This window comes from Amblyomma maculatum, chromosome 1 (assembly GCF_055883805.1).
Source record: "Amblyomma maculatum isolate TAMU_Amacu chromosome 1, ASM5588380v1, whole genome shotgun sequence".
Taxonomy (NCBI): domain Eukaryota; kingdom Metazoa; phylum Arthropoda; class Arachnida; order Ixodida; family Ixodidae; genus Amblyomma; species Amblyomma maculatum.
In genome coordinates, this window is record NC_139344.1 from 352,101,180 (window position 1) to 352,121,961 (window position 20,782).

The following is a 20,782-nucleotide window of genomic DNA, read 5'->3' on the forward strand; positions in this document are numbered from 1 at the left end:
TAAATGGTCTATCTTAAAACCCAATTTTCCCCAATGATAATCGAATTTCGCTGCTGAACAAACATCAGAATAACCAGAAACAGCGTAACTACAAGTTTCCACCACAAACAACATAGGTGCAAAGTTTGCTGCGGTGTCCCTTTAAACAGTGGCATAAGTGCCCTCTGCGCCCTTCAACAAAAACTTATCCATGCGTTCAGAAATGTGGAACCACAGCTGAAAAACTGCCACGTGGTGATGCATCGCTAAGAACAAAGGTTGCTGCATGAATACAAAAAAGGAGGAGGTGGGAGAAAGTGAGAGGGGAACCTCTTCAGCTGCGTGGTCGTGCCGCCGGCCAATGACTTCAGCTACCATCGCCCAAGCATCGCGCACGCAACTGCAGGGGAACGCTCCACCACTCTCCTGAGGTGCGCCGCTCCGGCTCTGTTTAGGGAGAACAAGAGGAAAAGGAACAATTAGAGCTCGCTCCATGTCCATGTTCCCAAGGGTGCTCACCTGGAAAAGTCGGGATGACAGGCAGCACAGGTCCGACAGAAACAACACTGCCACTTGGGCAAGCAGCCCGTTCTGGCCAAAGCCACCCAGGTCACAGAACGAGATCTCCAAGCCTGCACGCAATGGTTCAATTATACAAGGTGCTCAAAATTAGACTTCACTAATTTAAAAAAAGAAAAAAGCAAAGTGCCGTACGCTAAAGCTGTTTTTGTACATTGGTAATGCGGCCAGGCGGACACAAATTGGGGTATTAATTGCCCCTGTAAACTCAGTAATTAACTAAAATTCAATAATTAAGGGTTAATATAAAATTTTGAGTGTGAAATCAAAGATCCAGGGCACGTGAAGCTTTCTGTGGCATGTGTAGCACTGTTTCATGCATTATTATCTGCAAAACCCCCAATTTTCTGCTTACTGTGCGCTGTTTATTTACTAATCTAAATTGCACATAAAGGTAACAAAGAATGCAGTAGTTTGCAAGAAACCTCTTGCACATAATAATGCAGTTTGCCATGGCACTACTTTTCGCCTTGCACTCTGTGCTGCATAGTTCTGCACCCATTTACCCCCTTTCATTGTGACAGCAGTTTGGATGTCGCCCACAGGGTCTGCGTCTGGTATTGTCTACAATTTCACCTTCCCATTAGCCCTAGCATCGTGTGCAGCATTCATAACAGAAAAGCTCCAGGTGACGCACTGTGACTTCATTGTAGGTACACTCGTGTTGTGCTAGCTTAGTTCTGCTTCTACTTTTGGGTCATTCAGACATGCTTAATTTCTTTCATCTCATATGCCAATAGTGGAAATACAATGATGGAAATCGTGGCAATGGTGTAAAGACCATCGCGCTCAGCGACTCCAACAGTACAGGCTACTCACTTGACACAAAGAAATTGAGAAAAATTTGTTGCTAACCTCTAAGCAAGTGGGAGGAAGTCATGACATCTGCCACCTGAAAGGCAGTCCACCACGTCTCGAGAGCAATGTGGAAGCGTCGGTTGTCACTGAAGCGACAGTGCTGTGTAGTGCGAAGGAAAAAAAAAAAGAGCAGATGCAAGAAAGGTCTTCGTTCACAGCAATCATTTCCCGAGACACAGAGTACATGCATCGACTGTGCACTGTTGACATACAAGCACGAGCACTTGTACTTTCACGGCACTTCGGTGAACAAGCGGCCAAGAGCGAATGATAAACGTTGATGAAATGTGCCACTTTGTCATGTGACAGAAAAATACAGTCAACAAATTCGATGCGTTCAGCATAGTGAGCAAAGGTGGCAGCATTTGTGTACTTATATTTGAACAAACTGACAAATACCAACACTTGAAGCCCATGGGGACGAGTAATTTCCTCCATGTCCTTTCACCCTGTCAGCTGATGCGAGAGGCAGGCACACCTCTCCTAATGGTTAGCTGCAATACATAAGAAAAGGCTCCCGTAGTGCACATGGCCAGGACCTGCCTGTGTGCCTTTAAAGTGGAATTTCGTAACTGAGTTGGATGCCACATAAAGTTCAGTTTGGCAGGCTCTGACCCCTCAGCACCTCTTCAGCATACAAATTAACTTACTTTAGTTCCATGTTAAAGGCACATAATGGCCTGCCTGATAAAACAATGCTATGTATAATCTTATTGTAACAGACCCGATTTCAGTGGATATTTGGATATGTATAATGTGCCAATCTGCCACGTTTGGCTGGCCTGCCTCAGTCACATGCTTAACTTTGCTTACAGTGGATTATTACAGCATACATTAAGCTAGAATGGACTAAATCAAGCGGCCAGTAAGCTGATTTGCACTAATTTACAGCAAACTTTCTGGCAGTGAATAGAGCTAATCTCAATCTCGGTAATCTCAAGTGTTCCTCGGTATGCCTTTGAGATGAATCTAGACAACTGGTATGACTAGAGAACAGAGTGAAAATCCAGCGAGAAGAGGTGTCCTCGCTCACACTCCTTTCGGCTGGCAGGTCCGAGAAGCGGCCTACAAGGCGCAGCGTCAGCCGCAGTTCATCCGCGATGCAGTGGCACAGCTCCCGGGGGCCGAGCCAGTCCGCGTCTCGACAGGGGGTCCAGTCAGTCATTGAGGAAGAGGCACTGCTCACAACTCTGCAAAATATGCATGCTGCTCAAACACAACCAACAAAACACACCTACACATGCTACTTGAAAGAACTGTCAGGCGCTTTTAAAGCACGTTTAACAGAGTATGTTCAGGATAGTGAACCGTACTGGCAAAGCACAGAACAAGCCAGAAATGCTGAATGCACCACCTGATGTGAGACACAATAAGTCCCCTGCAGAATTAGAGTAGAGTCAAACTCTGCAGCGGCCAGGTTGAACACCGTTTTAACGATCGTCTATGAGAACTTTTTCAAGATCTGATCCCAACAAAATGCTGCATACAGAGACAGATGTTAGTGTCCTTCAGTGTTTGAAAGAACATGAGTTCCCAGACCCGTCAAAGATAACTTGGGCAAGAGATATTTGAAGCAGCATAGATTTGGCAGTCCCATGTGTTGCAGCATGCCCTCGGTCCATCTTTGTAAAAGAGAGGTAAGGTAATGCAGGGTTCATATCGACTGAATGCCATCCTCAAGAAGTATGCATGCTTGTCGGAATTGGTACAATAAAAAAAAAAAAGGTTAATTTCAATAAACACCAGACGTAAATGCACGTGTCTTTCCTGCTCCTTTCCCTTGTCTCATTCAGTAACGCAGTTATTCTTGCCTCTTAAAAGAGCGTAGACAACAAATTTTATTTGCATGTCATTTCCAACAGCAGTTCATACAAATTAATGCAGTTTCCCCTAACACAAGAAGTTTTAGGAAAGACTTTAATATTGCAAGCTTATGTCAGCTTCAGCTGTAACTGCTCTGCCACTAGAGAAGTAACTCTTATGAGTGAGCTATGCTGACCAACTGACCAAGACTTCATTTATGTGCACACCTGTGACACTCTTCAATGTAAATCAGGATCCTCCCTTTTGTCTCTAACCTGTTCAAGCATGCAACCTGAATATAAATGTGATTTGCAAATGTGGATTGTAAATGTGTCAAGTTTGAAACACTTTTAACTTGCGAACTATGTCACATAAGAAACGCAACAGCCGTATTCATAAACATATAAAGTAAAAACATTAGAAAAGGCTTATTCTGCACCACTGAGTTTAAAATATGTGAGCTCACTCCAGTACTCCAGTGAGCATCTTCTTTACTTCTAGCGTACCATAACAATTGCAACACCACATTTTGTCCCACATCCATGCCCTTCTCACTGAGCATAACATATTTTTGCTATTGTGCACGTGTAAAAAGTATTGACACGTGCAGAGTGTAAAAGCAAACCATACAAAAACCAAACTCAAGCTTTTGTAGCGAGACCTACATTGGCCACATTCTCGCCATTTTGCCGTGCCTATCCGAAAAGCAAAGAAAGAAGAAGAAAAGTAAGAAGGAGGAGAAGAAGAAGACTGAAAAAAAAAAGAAAAAAGAACAACAACAACAACAACTTGGTAGTTGGTAGAGGTGAACGGCAACAGCGAGTTGATAGGACAGAAGGTCCGTTCGAACATTGTGACGGCAGTGTGCCCCGGAGTTCAATGTAGAGACAATGCCATACCACTAGAAAGAAGTCTTCTACACCCAAATGAAAATGGTCAATGACGAGAGGCAAGGGGTGCTCATATGTGAAACGATTCCCCTATGACATAAATAAAGCTGAAACCATAAACTACTATGTGCAAAAGCCATGTCTTTACTTTCAAGCCGAACCTGAGCGTAGCCATGCAGATAGCTCTCGCGGAACTCCAGGTTTAACCACAAGCTAAACCACAGCTAATTTATTTGCACGACCCATCCAAAGCAACAGCAAATGAACCCCTTCCCATTTCATAAGTGCTTCATTCACCCTCAATAAACTTGCATAACGTGCAGAAACTTGTTCAACTACTGGTGCACAACTTCTGAGCCATACCTTTCTACTTCATGCCTGATAAAGCTGAGAAATGAAGAGACTTCATAGTGAAGCTGAGCGGCACTGCATGAGCCTGCAAAAGATAAAGGGCCGAAAATATCAGTGACGGTGACTGTTCTCGTCTACATCAAGGAAGATGGAAAGAACAAAATCAAACTAATCAAACTAAGAAGAAGTAATTTCACACAAAAACACAAAACTATATTTCAACGTGACTGCTCGTAAAGCAAGAAATATAATCAAAACAGCAAGCCCACAAGAACACAGATGAGCATAGGTGCATGTATGCCCTATGAAAAATCAGTTCCTCATAGCAAGCACTGCAAAGTTTGTTAGCAATAGCACTTTTTGAAGGAACACAACAAAATATGAATATATATGCAACAGAAAAATTTCTTGTGAGCCTTGTAATTAAAAACTACAAATGTAATTTTCAACCCATACATCCACAGCATTTAATTAAGAAGTGCACGTTAAAGACCCCTAGGTGGTCGAAAATACTTTGTAACTCTTTACTATAACATCTCTTCTTTTTTTTCTGCTTTCATTCCTACCTCCCTCCCTTCCCTGGCACGGTTCAGGTGTCTACCGAGAAGTGTGACAGATACTGCACCTTTCCTTCCCTGTAAACCAGTTATATTTATTATTATTATTATTATTTTAAATGGCATAAAAAGAAAGCTTGCCGGACAGTACTCAAAATGCAACGCGAGATTCAGTGACAGCTGAGGGAGTATTTTATGTGAGGCATGTACAGCTAATTCGGTCGAAAAGGCTTTGCCGGCGCCGTAACTAAGAATAGAGAAAAACGTTGAGAAAATATGCAACATGCCGGCGCGCTGGCTACCTTCTTTACAGTTGTTTCGAATCAAAACTGTGATGCAACCATTCTTTGTGCAGCGGTGAGGGTGGTGTCCTGCCATTTCACTTCCCATCTAGCATCCATCTGCTAGCCAAGTTGGAGGCTGCTTGCAATGACATATGTACTACCTCATATAGATTTAAGTGTCCACAGGAAGTGAGACAAATACTAAGCCTTCCTTCTTCCAAAATCCAAATTAAACAAAAAATACAAAAGTATTCGCAAATCCGGCAAAGGAACACAATGGCTTCATAAAGTGAAAAAAGTAGCTGCGACTTCCTTAAACTTGATAAAACGCATTTCGTCTAGGGGAGGAGGAGCTCGAGCGGACATGGCAAGACGTCTTGTACAATCAGTGTTACAGCCGAGGATACTATACCAGGCCCAATTCCAAAGACTCACGAGGCGGCAATGGGCAAAATTGGAAACAATAAATAGAAACGCAATGCGCACTATCACGGCCTTACCAAAACTTACCCCTATCCCTATTCTCCAAGAGTTTGCACAGATAAATACGTTGACAGAATTAATTGAGCAACGAGAAGCAACAAGGGATATGAAGCGAAAGTATGTTACGCCCATAGCATCCTTGTACAACGAAGTGGCAGTTCGAACACCACCAATGGCTGACCCCCCTCCTTGGGAATTCACTACTATCACGACAAACAAGACCACTCGGCTTCGTCGCAAAGAAAAGCTGGCATCTCAACCTCTGGTTGATGCACTTCCAGGTACCTTAATTGCATATACGGACGCATCAATTATAGAAAATGGCGGTAGAACAGCAGCTACTAGTCCAACCCACAGCGAACTAAAGGTACATAAAGAATATCTTTTAGAATACCCGGACCCGCTTGTGATGGAACTCTATGCAATCCGCGATGCTATGGAGGCCATAAATAAAATAGATTCGATAACAGAAGCCCACATCTATACAGACTCCTTAGCCGCCATAAAACAACTAAAGAAAGTGACGAAGACGCTATTTGTTACCCAGGAAATCCATGCACTCAATAAAAAAACAAAGATAAGCATCCAGATACATTGGACACAAGACAATGCTGAGAACGCTGAGCAGAGAAAAGTTGACCACCTCATACACGAAGTTCCACACACTAATGCGCCCCCCACCAGGCTCCCTTTCGATGCCCGCTCCGCTGTTTCCATTTTAGCATCCTCTTTAAGGAAAAGTACACGTGCCCTCATTCCCCCGTGTACATTCCCACTCCCTCGTAACTTAACGAGATTGGAGGAGGTTTCCTTAGAAGGATAAGAGCTGGGGCGGCCCTTACCCCGTCGGTAAAATGCCGATGGGAATCGCAAGCTGAAATCGGACCAACCACATGCCCAAAGTGTTCCACACCAGCTGCAGAAGTGGATGTTCGCCACCTGCTATGGACTTGTGCAGGGACAAGGGAATCAAGGACAAAGATTCTGCGCGAAGTGGGTCTAACCACAACAAGGGAAGATGACTTTTCTAAATGGCTCACCGACAACGCTAAGAGCGGGAGCCTGCTCCGGTTCCTCACGGAAAACCATTTACATGAGTTTATATAATATGTCTTATGGCAAGTTTGCGTACAAAAAAAAAAAAAAAAAAAAAAGAAAGAAAAGGCAATGTTAAAGCCGCTATTGCATCTACTCTTAAGGCGAGGCTTGAGCGTCGCTCTAATTTTGCTCATTCCACAATTCATTGAGGTAAAGAATTTGAGAGCAATACGCATATATGCAAAATTATATATCTTTTCAGTTTTTCTTACACACTCATGCTTCTACATGAGCACCTCTTCAGTTTGCCCTTCCAGGTGTGCAGTACCACGGCCACTGAGCCTCTCCTCATATGGTAGATTTTGCAGCAGCCATCACAGGCAGACTGCATTACATTCCTCCACTCTCGCCATATTCTCCCCCTTTGTGGTTTTCCACATTAACTGTCCTCCAATAACGCATTCCGATGCTCTCCCCCCATTGCCCTGCTTCCACAATTAGGCTCCTCCTTCCATGTTACCCATCTCCAGGTGGCTACCATGGCAACCAGCCTTCAGTTGGGTATCCCTCCAATCTCACAATACCTTTCTCTTTCCACAGTGGCCACCCTTCGGGTACGCATTCCTCCACTTGTCATACCTACCTTCTTCTATTGTAACCATCCTCCTATTATGCCAACTGCTACTACTACTACCATCACAATGTGAAACCAACAGAATGGGCATCTAACAGCTACTGCTCTAAGTTGGACTGTGGGAGCGATCACTGCTGGCACAGACCTAATGACAGCCTCTGCACATTGCACCCGTTTTTCACTGATAGAGCTATAGCGTGCTGCCTTTCTACCTTTCTGGGCAATTAGGGGAGGAGAGCCAAACTAGGATTTGTGGTACTATCAGTGAACTGACAAGACAAAAAGAGTGGAAGGTGAAAACTTGCCTTGCGAGCCCCTGTGGATGCTTTGGTCACTCTGAAGGGCAACAATCTTCGACCTGAATAAAATGAATACAAGGGGAATACAATACAACATCATTATATAAACTATAAGGTGCAAATTCACATGACAGCGTCAGGAACAGAACAACACAGGCCACATGCTGTTCTTGCAGCATATTATTTAGAAAAAGAAAAACTATGAAAACCTTATGTAGAAGGAGACGTCTAAAAGAAAGGAAAGGAAAGGCAAGACATTTGCACACACTGCATGTCATTGCCGTCAGCTCAGCAATGCAGAGAACTAGGCTCTGAAAGCAACCCTTCTGTCCATAGAGTTGGCTAACAGTACCACCCTCATCAACACAAGCAACCAAAAGAGGGGTTACCTTGCTGCCCAAAACAGCCGGCTCAGCTGGCTGCGCGAGAAGCGGTTTCGGCACAACAGCTGGCCACACAGTCGGATGTACGGTGCCTCTGCAGAAATGTAGCAACTCACGGCCTGTGGGCGCACCCCAGCTCCACAGTCAAACAGGATGCCCACATCGGCATCAGTCGGTTCTGCACAAGACACAAAGCATATATCAGACAACATGTCCATAATGAGAGCAAGATGCTTCAATCTTTCGCAAGATAACGCAAAAAGAACAGCTTGTTGGTTTTTGTCACGCACTTCTAGCGATGCGAAATACTAAAGAAATATGATATACCTATACGCTGACTAAACTTGAGAATGGGCAACTTATATATGTATAACTGTGCACAGTAGGTTGAAATACACATGGAAGAGCACAGTGTCCAACAATCAAAAGCAGTCTGTTAAGTAGCTTATTTCACTTTACATGGAATATACACACGTTGAGTAGCATGCATCATTTGTGGTGTTTCTTTTGCCTTTCCATTCATTATTTTTCTTTCAGAAATTAAACTTTCATGAAGAGTCAGCGTACCTCAACATAATAGCACGAGATAGAAAAGTGAGTCAGAACAAACCCAAGGCATTGACAGCTCCACATAAGCTGATGTCCTTCCACGCTGCCTCATGTTTACATGATAAAATCACATATTGGGCAAATGCTAATGGTCCTCTAACCAACAAAAATTGCATTAAATTTTCAACCCTCTGGTGCTCATGCAATGAGTTGGGTAAAGCAATCTTCATGAGATAACACAATATTACTTTCGGTATGCAAGAATACCACTGCCGTGATCTACAAACCTGCTTTACTACCAATAAAGCTTTTTGCACTACTAGGCACCGTCACCTATATGACCCTTGATTATGTAAGAATGACGTGCAGTGGGCTGTTTGCATAGTAATCCTAATGCCTCACTGTCTTCGGCTATACCCATCGCTTCAACGCAGTATTTTTATATTCCTTAATGGTGCTTCCACATTCCATCAAGAGGGCTATGATAGGGGCAGCTGGTTTCTCAGTATGCTAGCGCCCTTTCTGACCCCTGTTGGAAGCAAGAAAAGAGTGCAATGCCCACAAGTAGAGTGAATGGATGGAACTGCCAGCTCTCAAGAACAAATTTCCTTAGAAGTGAAACAATTTTCACCTAGTTTGTTTCAATTTCAATGCACAAGACACATATGTGTTGTGACCGCCTCCTCGCAGATTTTCTTTTTTATTATTTCTGCATCTCCAAGCTTTACCTGTCAACAGCAGAATTTCAGAACGTCTGCTACGACTCCTCAAAATGACTACCAACATCACGGTTTGCACATCGCGAAACTAAATTGACATTTGTCTAGTCCGTGCTGGTGGACCAAAACGTGTACGGTAATAGGTAACATACCAAAAACCTTACAGCCGAAAGGCTTCTCGAGCTGGCACGGGAACGTTGTAGCTGCCATCCTGTCATCGATGGAAACAGGGCAGCCGAACCTACCGAGAAGTCAATGTCTCACATGGCAGAAACAGCAATATTTGCATTGCAGCCGTGTGTGGTCCTGACTTGTGGGGGCACTAGAGTAAACAAAGGCGATTATTTATCATTTGCCCACCGCCGCAACAGACACACGTCAAGAAAGCTCAAAAGCCCGCGCCCGTGGTTCACGAACACGTTTCCCTCCTTTTCAAAACTACTCCGGGAGGGCGCCGCTGGGCGCGTTTGAGAGCACATGCGATTTTAAAAGCACATAGATGGCGACACCTTTGATACGAACCTTTCTCGTCTCCGAGGTCCGCGCCGCGCTCCGCTCCGTTTCTGGCTGTTCTGGCGTTTTGTACTACATTTTTTTCCCGCTTATGTTGGAGAGCCCCAGAACACTAAAGCTGCAGGTAGCCCTTATGAAAGCCTGAAAAGACCCCGAGTGTCCAGCTTAACCTGATATTTGCACAACCACCTGATTTCTAGACTCCGGCGCCTGTGTGTGTTGTATTTTGGCATCAGTGGGTTATCATGACTGTTTCGCTGTGAGAATCGTGGAAGTGGGACGAAAAAAAAGAGTCGTCCGTGGATGTTTGCGTGCACCGGGACGCGGCAACAGCTTTGGTACGGGCTTGGAATCGGTCTCAACGCTACGAAACATCGCCGGGACGAGTTCAGCGGATCAGGCCCGTGGTAAGTAGTTTTTTTCTCTCGCGGAAGTGGATTTGTCAGTAGTAGATGCTCGAAAGCCATGCTCCGCCACGACCGCGTTCACGGAGGAGACCCATCTTGGACCGCGGCTAGAGCTGCATGTGTCGCCCGGTGGTCGACAGAAATGACGAAGCAGGCTCGAGCAGTCCTCACTGCCTCTCGTAATTTTGCGGCACGCAAACAATGCTGCTGTTGTTAGGCTTAATTCCTGGGCTCCCTGCTAGCTCTCACGCGAAATCGTCGCTGCAAACACCGCAGCCGACATCAAAGCATTCTCTGCCATCTGCACAATAAGGGCCCCCTGCGCTTCCCGTAGTCACGGTACGTTACAGGCCTTCCTTGTCATGCGCGGCGTCTGCATTCCGCGCGGTACTAGGTGAAATTCGATGACTGTTGGCAAGCTATATTTGTGCACTTTGGATGTCGCTTCTCTGAACACCCCACGTTGCTGGTAGTACAACGTATCTACAAGACGGTACCGGCTGCGCTTGGGTCTTGTATGTGTAGTCTCTGGAAGAAATCGTGTTATAGTAGAAAGCCAACTATTCGAAAGCAAGGTCGCAAGGACTCGTAGAAAGAAAAATAAAAGTTGCAGTCACGGATTGAACACTTGTGCCGTGTGAACTCCGTGGTCCGCCGGCCGTCATAACTTCCTAATCTCATTACGGAGTAGTGAATTGCTTTTGCGGTTTCCTAAATCACTGCATTCAGCTTTGACGCCGCTTTATGAAAGCTGCTTTGCATTGCAGCAACGTTGGTTTTCTTGCTTTGAGCGCATCCAATCAGCGTAACGTGCCATCCGCGTGCGCTCGTTTCTTTTGAGCGGAGCTGCATAAAAAGCTTGAGGCGGGAAAAATGCAACAATAGAGAAAGAGCCGTATTCCAGCACATTTCTGACCAGTGGATTGTTATTGCGCCCAGCTCGCAAAGATGGCGATATGCACGGCTGCCGGTCGTTTCTCTCCGGCGCGTTCATTTTTCACGCACGTCGGAGACCAAAGTGTGTTCTGTTGAGCTGTTGTGCATGTTCAGCCTCGGTTCAGTCTTCCCTACATCCTATCACTTGGGTATTGACGCAGCAGTACGAAGTCTAGTATTGTGTTAGAGCGCTCGGTCGAGGTCACGGAACTAAGTGGGCATCATGACAAACTTCTATTTTCTAGGTCATCTTCCCCTGATTCTGCTGGGTGTTCCAATGAGTCATCTTGCTTTGGCTCATCCCAATTCTTTCTTAGCATTACTGGCCACCATGTCACCATTGTCATTCCGCTTAAGCTTGACCGTTGCAAGCTCTCACATTAGGTTAGGTTTGATAACTATGTCCAAACACTTACGAAATTTCACAATTTGACTATCGTGCCTTCAGAATAAGGAAGGAAAGTTGTGGACAGCACCTGCCAATTTTATTGCGCGGATCGATCCTCTTGAGATTTAGAGCTAAATGGATGTTTGGAGATCAAACATTTTGCTCTTTATTGTTTCAAAGTGGCTGGGGCTTTCATTGCACTTAAGTGGCAAGGATAAATGGCGAATGTTGCCTCTTATATATCATTGCCATTCTAATGGCCTTAATGAAAAGGACAGTTAATTTTGTTGGTCTGGGAGGTGGGAAGCAAAAACAGTTCACAACCAAGGAGGTTATGTTACATAACATTGAAAGATCATTTCAGATTTTCGCCTCTTGTGTCCCCAAGAGTATCCAAGTGTGCAGCTATACTGACATCCAGTTATTGTATAAGTATTTGTAGTGTCACCTATTCGCCAGGATGTGGCTTTTTTTTTTTTTTTTTTTTGTAATCTGTCAATGTCCTCTAGCTTATTCAGGATACACCTCTGTATTGTCAAAGCCCTTCCAAAAATTTCTGTGCTACAGGCTTTAAAAACCACTGAGGCAGGTTTTATGGATTTGTTCAGTTGGGCACTTCCTAACTATGTTCAAGCACTGCACCTTAGCTTTTGGGAGTAGACCTGACTTTTAAAAGGGTCACATGACCTTGGTATGCACACTGTCCAAGCAAGCCCTAGTTATCTGTAGCTGTGGTTCTTTGACATAGCTTGTTGAAAATTTCTTTACACTCATGGTGAGTAACTGAGGAGGCCAGGATGGGCCATTGGAATTAACAACAAAATATGGGGTGTTCATTTGCCTGTGCCTATGAATTGTGCTTTCTTTAAGCACATACAGAAAAGAAGTGTTTGGAAATAGTTTCATCCATGCCCCAAGCACTTACAATGTGACTGTGGGCTTTGACACAATTGTGTTGGATATTTGGAAGGCATTTAACAGGCATTGCTCAGCTTATACATCTTGTTCTGAAGAGCCTAAAGTTGATCTAAGTTCTGTCACCCATCCTAAAAAAAAACTGAAGGCCTTTGTTGAGAAGTTAAGGCACCATGGAGTATTGAAATTTCTTTCAAGGAACCAAGTGTCATACAAGCCACTGAACTAGGCTGTAAAAAAAAAAAAAAAAAAAAAGTGAACTGAAGGGCTTTGTTGAGAAGTTAAGGCACCATGGAGTATTGAAATTTCTTCCAAGGAACCATTAGTGTCATACAAGCCACTGAACTAGGCTGTAAAAAAAAAAGTGAGATAGATTTATTAATTTCATTTACTAGATAGTAGCGTCCTGGGGTGGAATGTTTTTGCCAGGCACTGTCAAGCTGTGAGGAGCACCTTCTCTAAAAAGAATAGCCCTACCAATGCTCAGCTGAAACCTGCTTATAGAGCTCCTTTTCAGTTATTGTACACATTTTTGTCATGAGAAAGGAGGCAGTGACCTTTTATGAAGTAGAGGGACGGATGAGGACAAGAAAGTGTGGTTAAAGGATATTTACCATAAATAACTGCAGTATAGACCTGAGCATTGCGCGTATGTGTTGGGGTGAACAGATAGCTAACAACATTTGGGTAGCAGAATGGGTTGCAAAGAAGGGAATATATAGCTGAGGGAAGGCTGAAGTCATGTGGATAGGTGAAGTTCTGAAGGTTGCAGGAATGCATGACAATGGCTGGTGCACGAAGGAATATTGGTGAAAGCCTTTTGCCTGCACTGGAAAAACCTGGGCAATGATTAGGCTAGATCATTGTCTTACCTAATCATTATGTGGGGCTACAAATAGGTTTGTGGCTGCTGAAGCCCCTAAACATGTGGTTTTTGCACTTGTTCAATAAAAGGCATATTGAAGGCAGAGAAGAGCCAAAGCGTATTTTTAAACTTTTTAGACACATTTAAAAGTGCATTGAGAGTGACAAGTGATGGGTTACATCAGGTGAATGACCTGAAACCAGTACCGAAAGTGCCAGCCAGCCATTTTCACCCTCTCTTTCTTCTCTGAGTTTCGCTGTAATATTTCTTCCTAAAGGGAGCAATAATGCCACGAAGCATCGCCCTTTCTGCAAATAGCTGAACGTTGCACATTGAAATAATTGCCCTTGATAGGGCTCTATTACTTATTGGAAAAAAAAAAAAAAAAAAAAGAAAACACTATTCTCACTATATTTAGTAACTACTTATGTGTTGCTTAATGGGCTCAGGCAAGCACACAATTGCAAAAGAAGCATTGAGAAGGCAGTGGCAACGATGTAGTGAAAGTGTCTCATTTTCCTTCCATTTGGCAGACTTTCTCTTCGGTCATGGTTTCCCAGTGATGTCGGCTGTAGCATATGGTGTTGGTGACAAAGGATCTGAGCAGAAGGACATGAAGCAAAATTCTAAAAAATGACTTCCCCCCTCCCAACCTCCCACTTGCTTTATTGTCTTGTATTAACATGTATTTAGAGACTGAAAAGTACTAGAAAGATGTGTGGTTGTTATTCCTTGGTGTTGGTGTTTTCCTTCCGGCAAGAAAACGACAAAATTATAAAGAAAGTAGAGAGGAAAGAATGTGCTAAATTTAACCGGGGTCTACAGGTACAATGTCTTCAGCCAGCATAGTCGGCACTGTTTTGAAACATTGGCATATGTATTGGCCAGCTGAGTGTGTTGGCATCTAAATTTGCCTTAAGTGTCAACAAGATAGATGGAAGTGCACGTGTGTTAGCATTTAACATGCATAGAAAAGAAGAAAAGAAAATTATATAATGCAGAACATATGTCAGCGCACTTTCATCCCTTGATACTCCATCATGACGCGGGTCCCAGTCACCATCAGGAAGTTGGGGGGTGACCGCGTCATTTCCAACTCGACCAGCCGCGTCCCTTTCCGGATGTGGCTCCTAGAATGGAACGCTACTTCTTAGACAGATTGGACTTTTACATGCGGGGAAAGCGCCGCAGCGAGAGCCTCGTCGCTGACGCATGGGGGAAGACTGTAAACCTTCACATAAACCATCGGAGCTCCCATCTGCTCCAGCAGCACTTCTTGTCCGGCGAGATGCAGGACACCTCTCGCCACCATCTTGGTCGCTCGTTAAAGATCCCCAGGGGGTCGAAATTACTCCGTAGCCCTCCACTACATCTCCTCTTTCTCTCCACTATCACTCCCACATTCCTCCCTTACCTTAAGGTGCGGTTCAGGTGCCCACAGAAACAAGTGTGACAGAGAGTGTGCCTTTCCCTTCCTGTGAAGCATTTATTAGTAGTGTGTAAAGCATAAAAGTGAGGAACTGAAAACCTGGTTTGACTGTGTAAGGGCAAAGATAGTTATGTGCATGCACATAGCAAGTTAGCAATCCTTTCTTGAAAAGGACCTTTGGCTACAATCCTAAATGTCAAAAATGCCATTTCACATATGAGGAAAGTAGCAGGTTGGGCAGCCGTTCTGATACCAAATTTGCTTTTTTTATTTTAGCACGTAAGATCCTTTGGTAATTTTTCTCATACCCCGATTGTGAAGACACCATGGAACACTTTTTCATAACATTTATTTTGCTACTTTCTATTCCGTTGCCATGCCTTTACAGCTTCAATCAAAATAAGAAACCAGCTTAGCATTCAGGAAGAACATGTTTGTAAGCTGATCACCGAAAAAGAAAAAAAAATAATAATAATCGACACCATTGTTTCCAATGCAGAGCTTCATGCTGGCGCGCTATGGACTGAATATTGAGGCACTTTATTATGACTTACTCTCACCCACTGCGGCCGCTGGTATGAAAACAAAGAGGGAATGCTTCATGGTGTCATCGAAACTAAGAAAGGTGCTTTTGAAGGACCTCTTTTGTGTTTGCATATATAGGCGTCTTCCAAGTTTATATCAGGATATCCTCATTAAGATAATGTGTGAGAATTGAGTGTGATACTCGGCTGGCTAGGTTTGTATAATGAAATATTGAGCTGTCATGCTGTTTGCCCTCTTAAACTAATGCTTTAATTCGTGATCTTTAGCACGCAATCTCCCAGACAGGACGCATCCTGGCACGGAAATAAGCCAGTCGGAAAGGAAAGGAAAGCATTATGAGGAAGAAAACAAGTGACACTGATGGTAGTAGCAAATATTTATTTCCAGAAACAGGGCAGGGGGTCTGATGACCTGGCATTATCTGGTAATTCATTTTGTACCTGGAGAAATCATGGGTATCGTCATGGATACCTTCCAAAAAATCGGCGAAGTCTGATAAAAAGGTCGGCTGAAATTAACAGTGGTTTGCCATTAACTGTGACGGTACCAAGAGTGCCCAGCGAGCCGTCCATTCACACTGGCATGGCATCTTTCTGCTTCTCTCCTTGTAAGAGGCTTGACATCTCATCCCTTTAAGGTGTCTTTTTCTTGACGCCCTTGAAGTAAGCACGGTATATAATGGTTGGTTGTTTACTGGTTGCCACACTCTTCATTAAAGTCGAGCAGATGCAGATGAATAAGCACAGCCATGTTGAAAAGTAATCTTTATTGCATAAGCCGTAAACAGTAATGTGTCAATTTATGAACATTTGCTGTTTCATTTGAGGCACCGTGTTGTCCTTGCATGACATCAAACCGATCTGGAAAGCTTGCTCTCGGCCGTGTTGACTTCATTGCCCACGTGGAAACTAAAACAAAGGCCAATTACTCCATAGTTGAGCCTGTGATTATGAGGCCTTAAGAAATAGCTACTTTAGGTTTTAGGGATTCATCTACGATGTCATAAGTTGGCAGAAACCTATTTTCGCTTTTGGTTTTGTGCTTTTTGGATGCTCAATTATGAACTTTCAAAACCCCTGGAGTTGCCCTTAAAGTGTTCTCTCTTCGCAAGCTCTCACCTAGGTCACAGTACATGCCATACAGGCAAGAAAAGCTTGTGACACAGAAATTATTTTTAAAAGATGCTTTTAGTGCTGAGCATCTGTGTGTTGTTTTGGTTTGGTGATCGCCTCCTGCAAGTATTTTATTTTTGTTTCTGGATTTAGTTGCTGGGCAGAAAGCAATGAGCAGCACGCACGAGGGCTTCTTGAAAAGTGCCCCTCATTCTTTTTTACTTGATAGTGGCATTATCTTGAGCATTTTGCTTCACCCGGTGAGCTGCCATTTTGTCAAAGATTAGGTTACTGTGCATGGCTGTGCAGATTAAGCAAGATAGCCGAATAATGGCTAAGAAATAAGAGCAGCCTGCGTGCTTAGCACTAACTCACTATGTCGATAAGGCTGAAACACGAAATGAAAGCCACTTTTTGCAACTTACATCTAGCTCGGACCAAGGGTGAGGGAGGGGAGAATAGAGCTGCATTTCAGCTCGCTTTACGCTAGTGCTTAATGTAATATGTATACTAGCCAGACAATGTTCCACACTCATTCGCAAGAGCCTGCTGGGTGCCTTTGTGTAACAGGATTGCCTGAATTTCCGCATAAAGTTGTGTGGCAGGCAGTCTTTAATTTAAACAAGTGGGATAGCCAGCAGCTATTAATATCTAACGATTGCTTCTCATAATGGGCAGGTGGGGGCTATACAAGACTATGCCAACAATTGAAATGGCAGCTATTTATGGGTTGTGGTAGCAGGTGATGAAGGGATCAGGGGTGGAAGTGCTGCTCCAATTGCTCTATTCTGCTCCAAACTGCTTTCCCTGCTCCGTCCTGCTCCAAAATTGCTCCAAACTGTCTGCCTCAATGTTTTGCCATCAAATTTAGTAGAACATGGGAACAATGTCACAGCACCGGGGGCAAAGATATCTCATCTTGCACTGGGCTTAATACAAATGAAATCTTTTTAAGGGAAGGAAGCATGGAGCGTAATAATATTTGTTGGCAAGTAAATTCCATATGAGCCACCGGCGATTGGAGATAATTGCGAGAAAAAAAGCACTGTGCATGTAACATAGCACCTCCTCTCAGCCTTTTGAATCGCCAGTGGAGAGAAGCAAGATCAGCAAGCGAAGCAGGTAGCGCAAACTACTGTGAACCGCTAGGAAGGAAGCTTGTCCGACTGCAAAAACTGCACGAGTTATTCTAATGGTTCTGCTGTGAAAACCAGCAGGTACTTCACCATCGGGCCTCTTTGTCAGCCTTGACGAGCTTGCCAGGCCTACGGCAGACAAAGCCATACTTGAAGTGCTATGGGTTGGTACGCCAAAGCTCTCGATCACTAGGAAACTTCTCAAGAGTGTTGGAAAGTAATACGGGGTCTATCGCCAAATATTAAAAATGAGCCCCAGCATTGCTCTCTCCTCCAAAATGCTGCTCCAAAATGCCTAAGCCTGCTTCCATCCCATATGGCGGAGGTCTAAGACCTCTGCCATATTTACAAACGGACAAGATGATCGAGGTCGTGCTGCAGTCTACGATACCACGGTAGGCAAAAGGCATAGGAGCGGCACTGGCCGTTATTGACGCATTATTGTGGTCTGAAGGCGCCTTTTTGGCAGACGAAATATCCATGTGCTCAGAGGTACATAGGATCAAAAAGGACCATGCACTAGCACATATCTAGAGGCTTTGAGGTGTATTCTAAATAACTGAAATAAAATAGATATGCACAAGATAGGGAGCGGAGATGTCATGCCCATTAATCTGAACTCCAAATTAGTATCTCAGCTAGAGCGCATCGAAGTGGTAGACTGGACATTTAAATCTACCAAGTCAAAACAGGCAAGTGCATTAGGTCAGACTGGATGTTGAAGCGCACCAGCAAGCTTTACGTTTGCTGCTAGTCTTTTGCAAGTTGTTGCTACGGTCGGCCTGTGTTATATAGGTATCTTTACATGCTTTGGCCGTTTGTCTTGTCAGAGATCAGTGCAAAGTTGAAAAGGTATTGAACTTGCATAAAAAGGAATCAGAGTGAAGATTGTGTATTTCAGAAAAAGAAAACTGCAATTAGCAAAGACGTTTGACCTCAGAAACATGCTCCAAAACATAATTAACGTGCTCCAAAACTCGTTTTGTTGCTCCAAAGCTGCTCCAAAATGCTCGAGCTTGCTTCCACCCCTGAGTGACTGAGGTATACCCTTTCCCACTTGTAAAGAAACTGTTGGCTAAGCGACGTATTGCTGGCATGGAGCATCAACCCTGTGCTAGAGAATGATGCAGAGTGATAACTGTGTATTGATGAGTGAAAAAGATGAGGTGCATGGGTAGTGGCCATATTATGCAGTCATGCCAATGGACACACACCAGCCAGAATATAATGGCTGGTCTTCTCCAAAGCTACATCGCAAATTTTCACCTCGGAAGGCATACTCAGTGGAATGTTGAAATGCCCGTATTTCTTCGTTCTTGTGCCTGTAAAGCCTAAAAAAGTGCCCTTTTATGGTCGACTGTTTCATCGTCCCGAAGTACTCCGCTGTATAGTACCTCATAACCCATGTGCCAGTTCAAGACGTTGAGGCCCACAATATGCCATTGATGATTTTGTACCATTACTAGTGCATCTTTGATAGTGTAGTTCAGAGTCTTTACAAATGCTGATATGCTTGGTTCACCACTAGCTATTGCTTAAAGGGACACTGAAGAGAAAAGTGAAGTGGGCTTGCAATGATAGAATACTAGTTCCTGATCACAAAGACACCACTCTTACTGAAAACAACGTTCTAGTAAAAATAGAGATACAGGTATCGCCGCCACAACCGAAAGGGCTGAAGCTCGCAACTGTGAGTCACGTGGCGTGCAATAAGTCTCCGAGATCGACAAATTTTAATTATGCTGCGTGTTTGGATCGAGTAGTAGATTTTGTCTCCAACATAATAACATGCTTTTATCACAGGGAGACAATGGCAAAAAGGCAACCTAAATGGGACAAGGCAAGGAGCATAGAGTTACTACACAATTCCAAAAAGAAATATACCTAAGTGCTCTTGGGAAGATCATGTTTCAGCTTCAGCCTGCATGATCTGTGGGGTTGAGGCCGCTGAAGTGCAGGACAGCATTCAACTCTATTATAGATCCATGACTGGTGCAAGCTACCACGCAAAGCCTGGCTGTAGCTTTCATGATTTCATTTTGGCTGCTGCTAAACCACACCGCTTGCTGCGGGCCAGCAATCACGGAGTCTGTATTACGTCATGGACGGTGTCATTTTATCCAGCTATGTAGTTGGGTTAAACTGGTTGAATTCAACCGGCGGGAAAAAAAAACTGCTCAACTTCTTATCGCAACATCTCATCAATAACTGCATCTTTTACTACCGGACAAGTAGCAATGTCACGAAATATCGTGCTGTCGGGTTCTGCAAACATAAAAATTGTTGTCAATGTCCCTTTAAGTAGAAGTGACATGTATTGAATACTGTGACCAGGTAGAGAAATGTTGCTTTTATTTCACTTTCAATATCAGGTTGGGGGGGGGGGGGGGGGGCAGTTTCGAATGTGTTTAAAATTCGTTGGACATACCGGTTATCAATTCTAAGAAAGGCATCCATGATCAAAATTATGCCTGTGAAATGCTGTCAGAGAAAGTGGAACAGATGATATTTTGAAGTCTAACAAAGAAATTGATTTCTGTTTATATATAAATGTCTTCTAGCAGTTTCTATTGCAGGCATCAAATAAAATTTAATATTAGCCTGTGAATAAGTTCAACATTTTTTTACAAATAAATTTACATCAAAGAACGCATCGTCCTATTAGAAAAACTGTTATGGCACTCTTGTTTCCTTTAGATAGCAATGAGCTCAGGAAGCTGCTTAATGGCACATTGTGAAGGCACCAGTTTATAGTTTTTCTCATCTGTGGGGTTTCTGCATTATTTCCACAGGATTAGATAGCACATGTGCTGCTGAAGGTTCATCCAACTATTTCATGTAATGGTGTGGCAGCCTATTAGGCCCTAAAGAGGTTCTTTTCCAGGCAGAAAGCATTACCAGCTGGAATTTTTTTTTACCTCGGAAATATTTGCTTTAGGAAAGCCAGAAATTTGGTATGATTGAAATTTAATTTTTTTTTTTTTTTCATTTTGGATACAAGCATACCTTTTGCAAGTTTATTTTTTTCCTTTTTTCAAATTTGTTAGAAATGACTAAAATCCTAATAGCAATGTAATTAAAAACTGTGTTTAATTGGCTTCATTATGGCATATAATTGTAAACCTTATT

At 43.6% G+C, this 20,782-nt stretch overlaps 2 protein-coding genes across 6 annotated transcripts in view; one reads left to right on the forward strand and one right to left on the reverse strand.

Annotated features, from left to right (window-relative positions):
- Positions 1-9,839, reverse strand: part of LOC146207775 (protein MMS22-like) — a 52,444-nt gene extending 42,605 nt beyond the window's left edge. Inside the window, exons 1-8 of the mRNA XM_084590340.1 lie at positions 9,559-9,839; positions 8,145-8,316; positions 7,762-7,814; positions 4,473-4,545; positions 2,450-2,606; positions 1,414-1,516; positions 499-611; positions 310-426 (exon numbers count right to left, since the gene is read on the reverse strand). Of these exons, the coding sequence (XP_084446466.1) occupies positions 310-426; positions 499-611; positions 1,414-1,516; positions 2,450-2,606; positions 4,473-4,545; positions 7,762-7,814; positions 8,145-8,316; positions 9,559-9,616 (846 nt within the window). The 5' untranslated portion in view covers positions 9,617-9,839. The remainder of the gene's footprint in view (positions 1-309; positions 427-498; positions 612-1,413; positions 1,517-2,449; positions 2,607-4,472; positions 4,546-7,761; positions 7,815-8,144; positions 8,317-9,558) is intronic.
- Positions 9,840-9,910: 71 nt separating this feature from the next.
- Positions 9,911-20,782, forward strand: part of LOC146207776 (uncharacterized) — a 74,237-nt gene continuing 63,365 nt past the window's right edge. For 3 of the 5 annotated variants that reach the window (XM_084590350.1, XM_084590359.1, XM_084590384.1), the window contains exon 1: positions 9,911-10,326. The gene's annotated coding sequence lies outside the window, so the exon portion shown is untranslated. The remainder of the gene's footprint in view (positions 10,327-20,782) is intronic. The other 2 variants (XM_084590366.1, XM_084590374.1) reach the window with 1 other exon arrangement.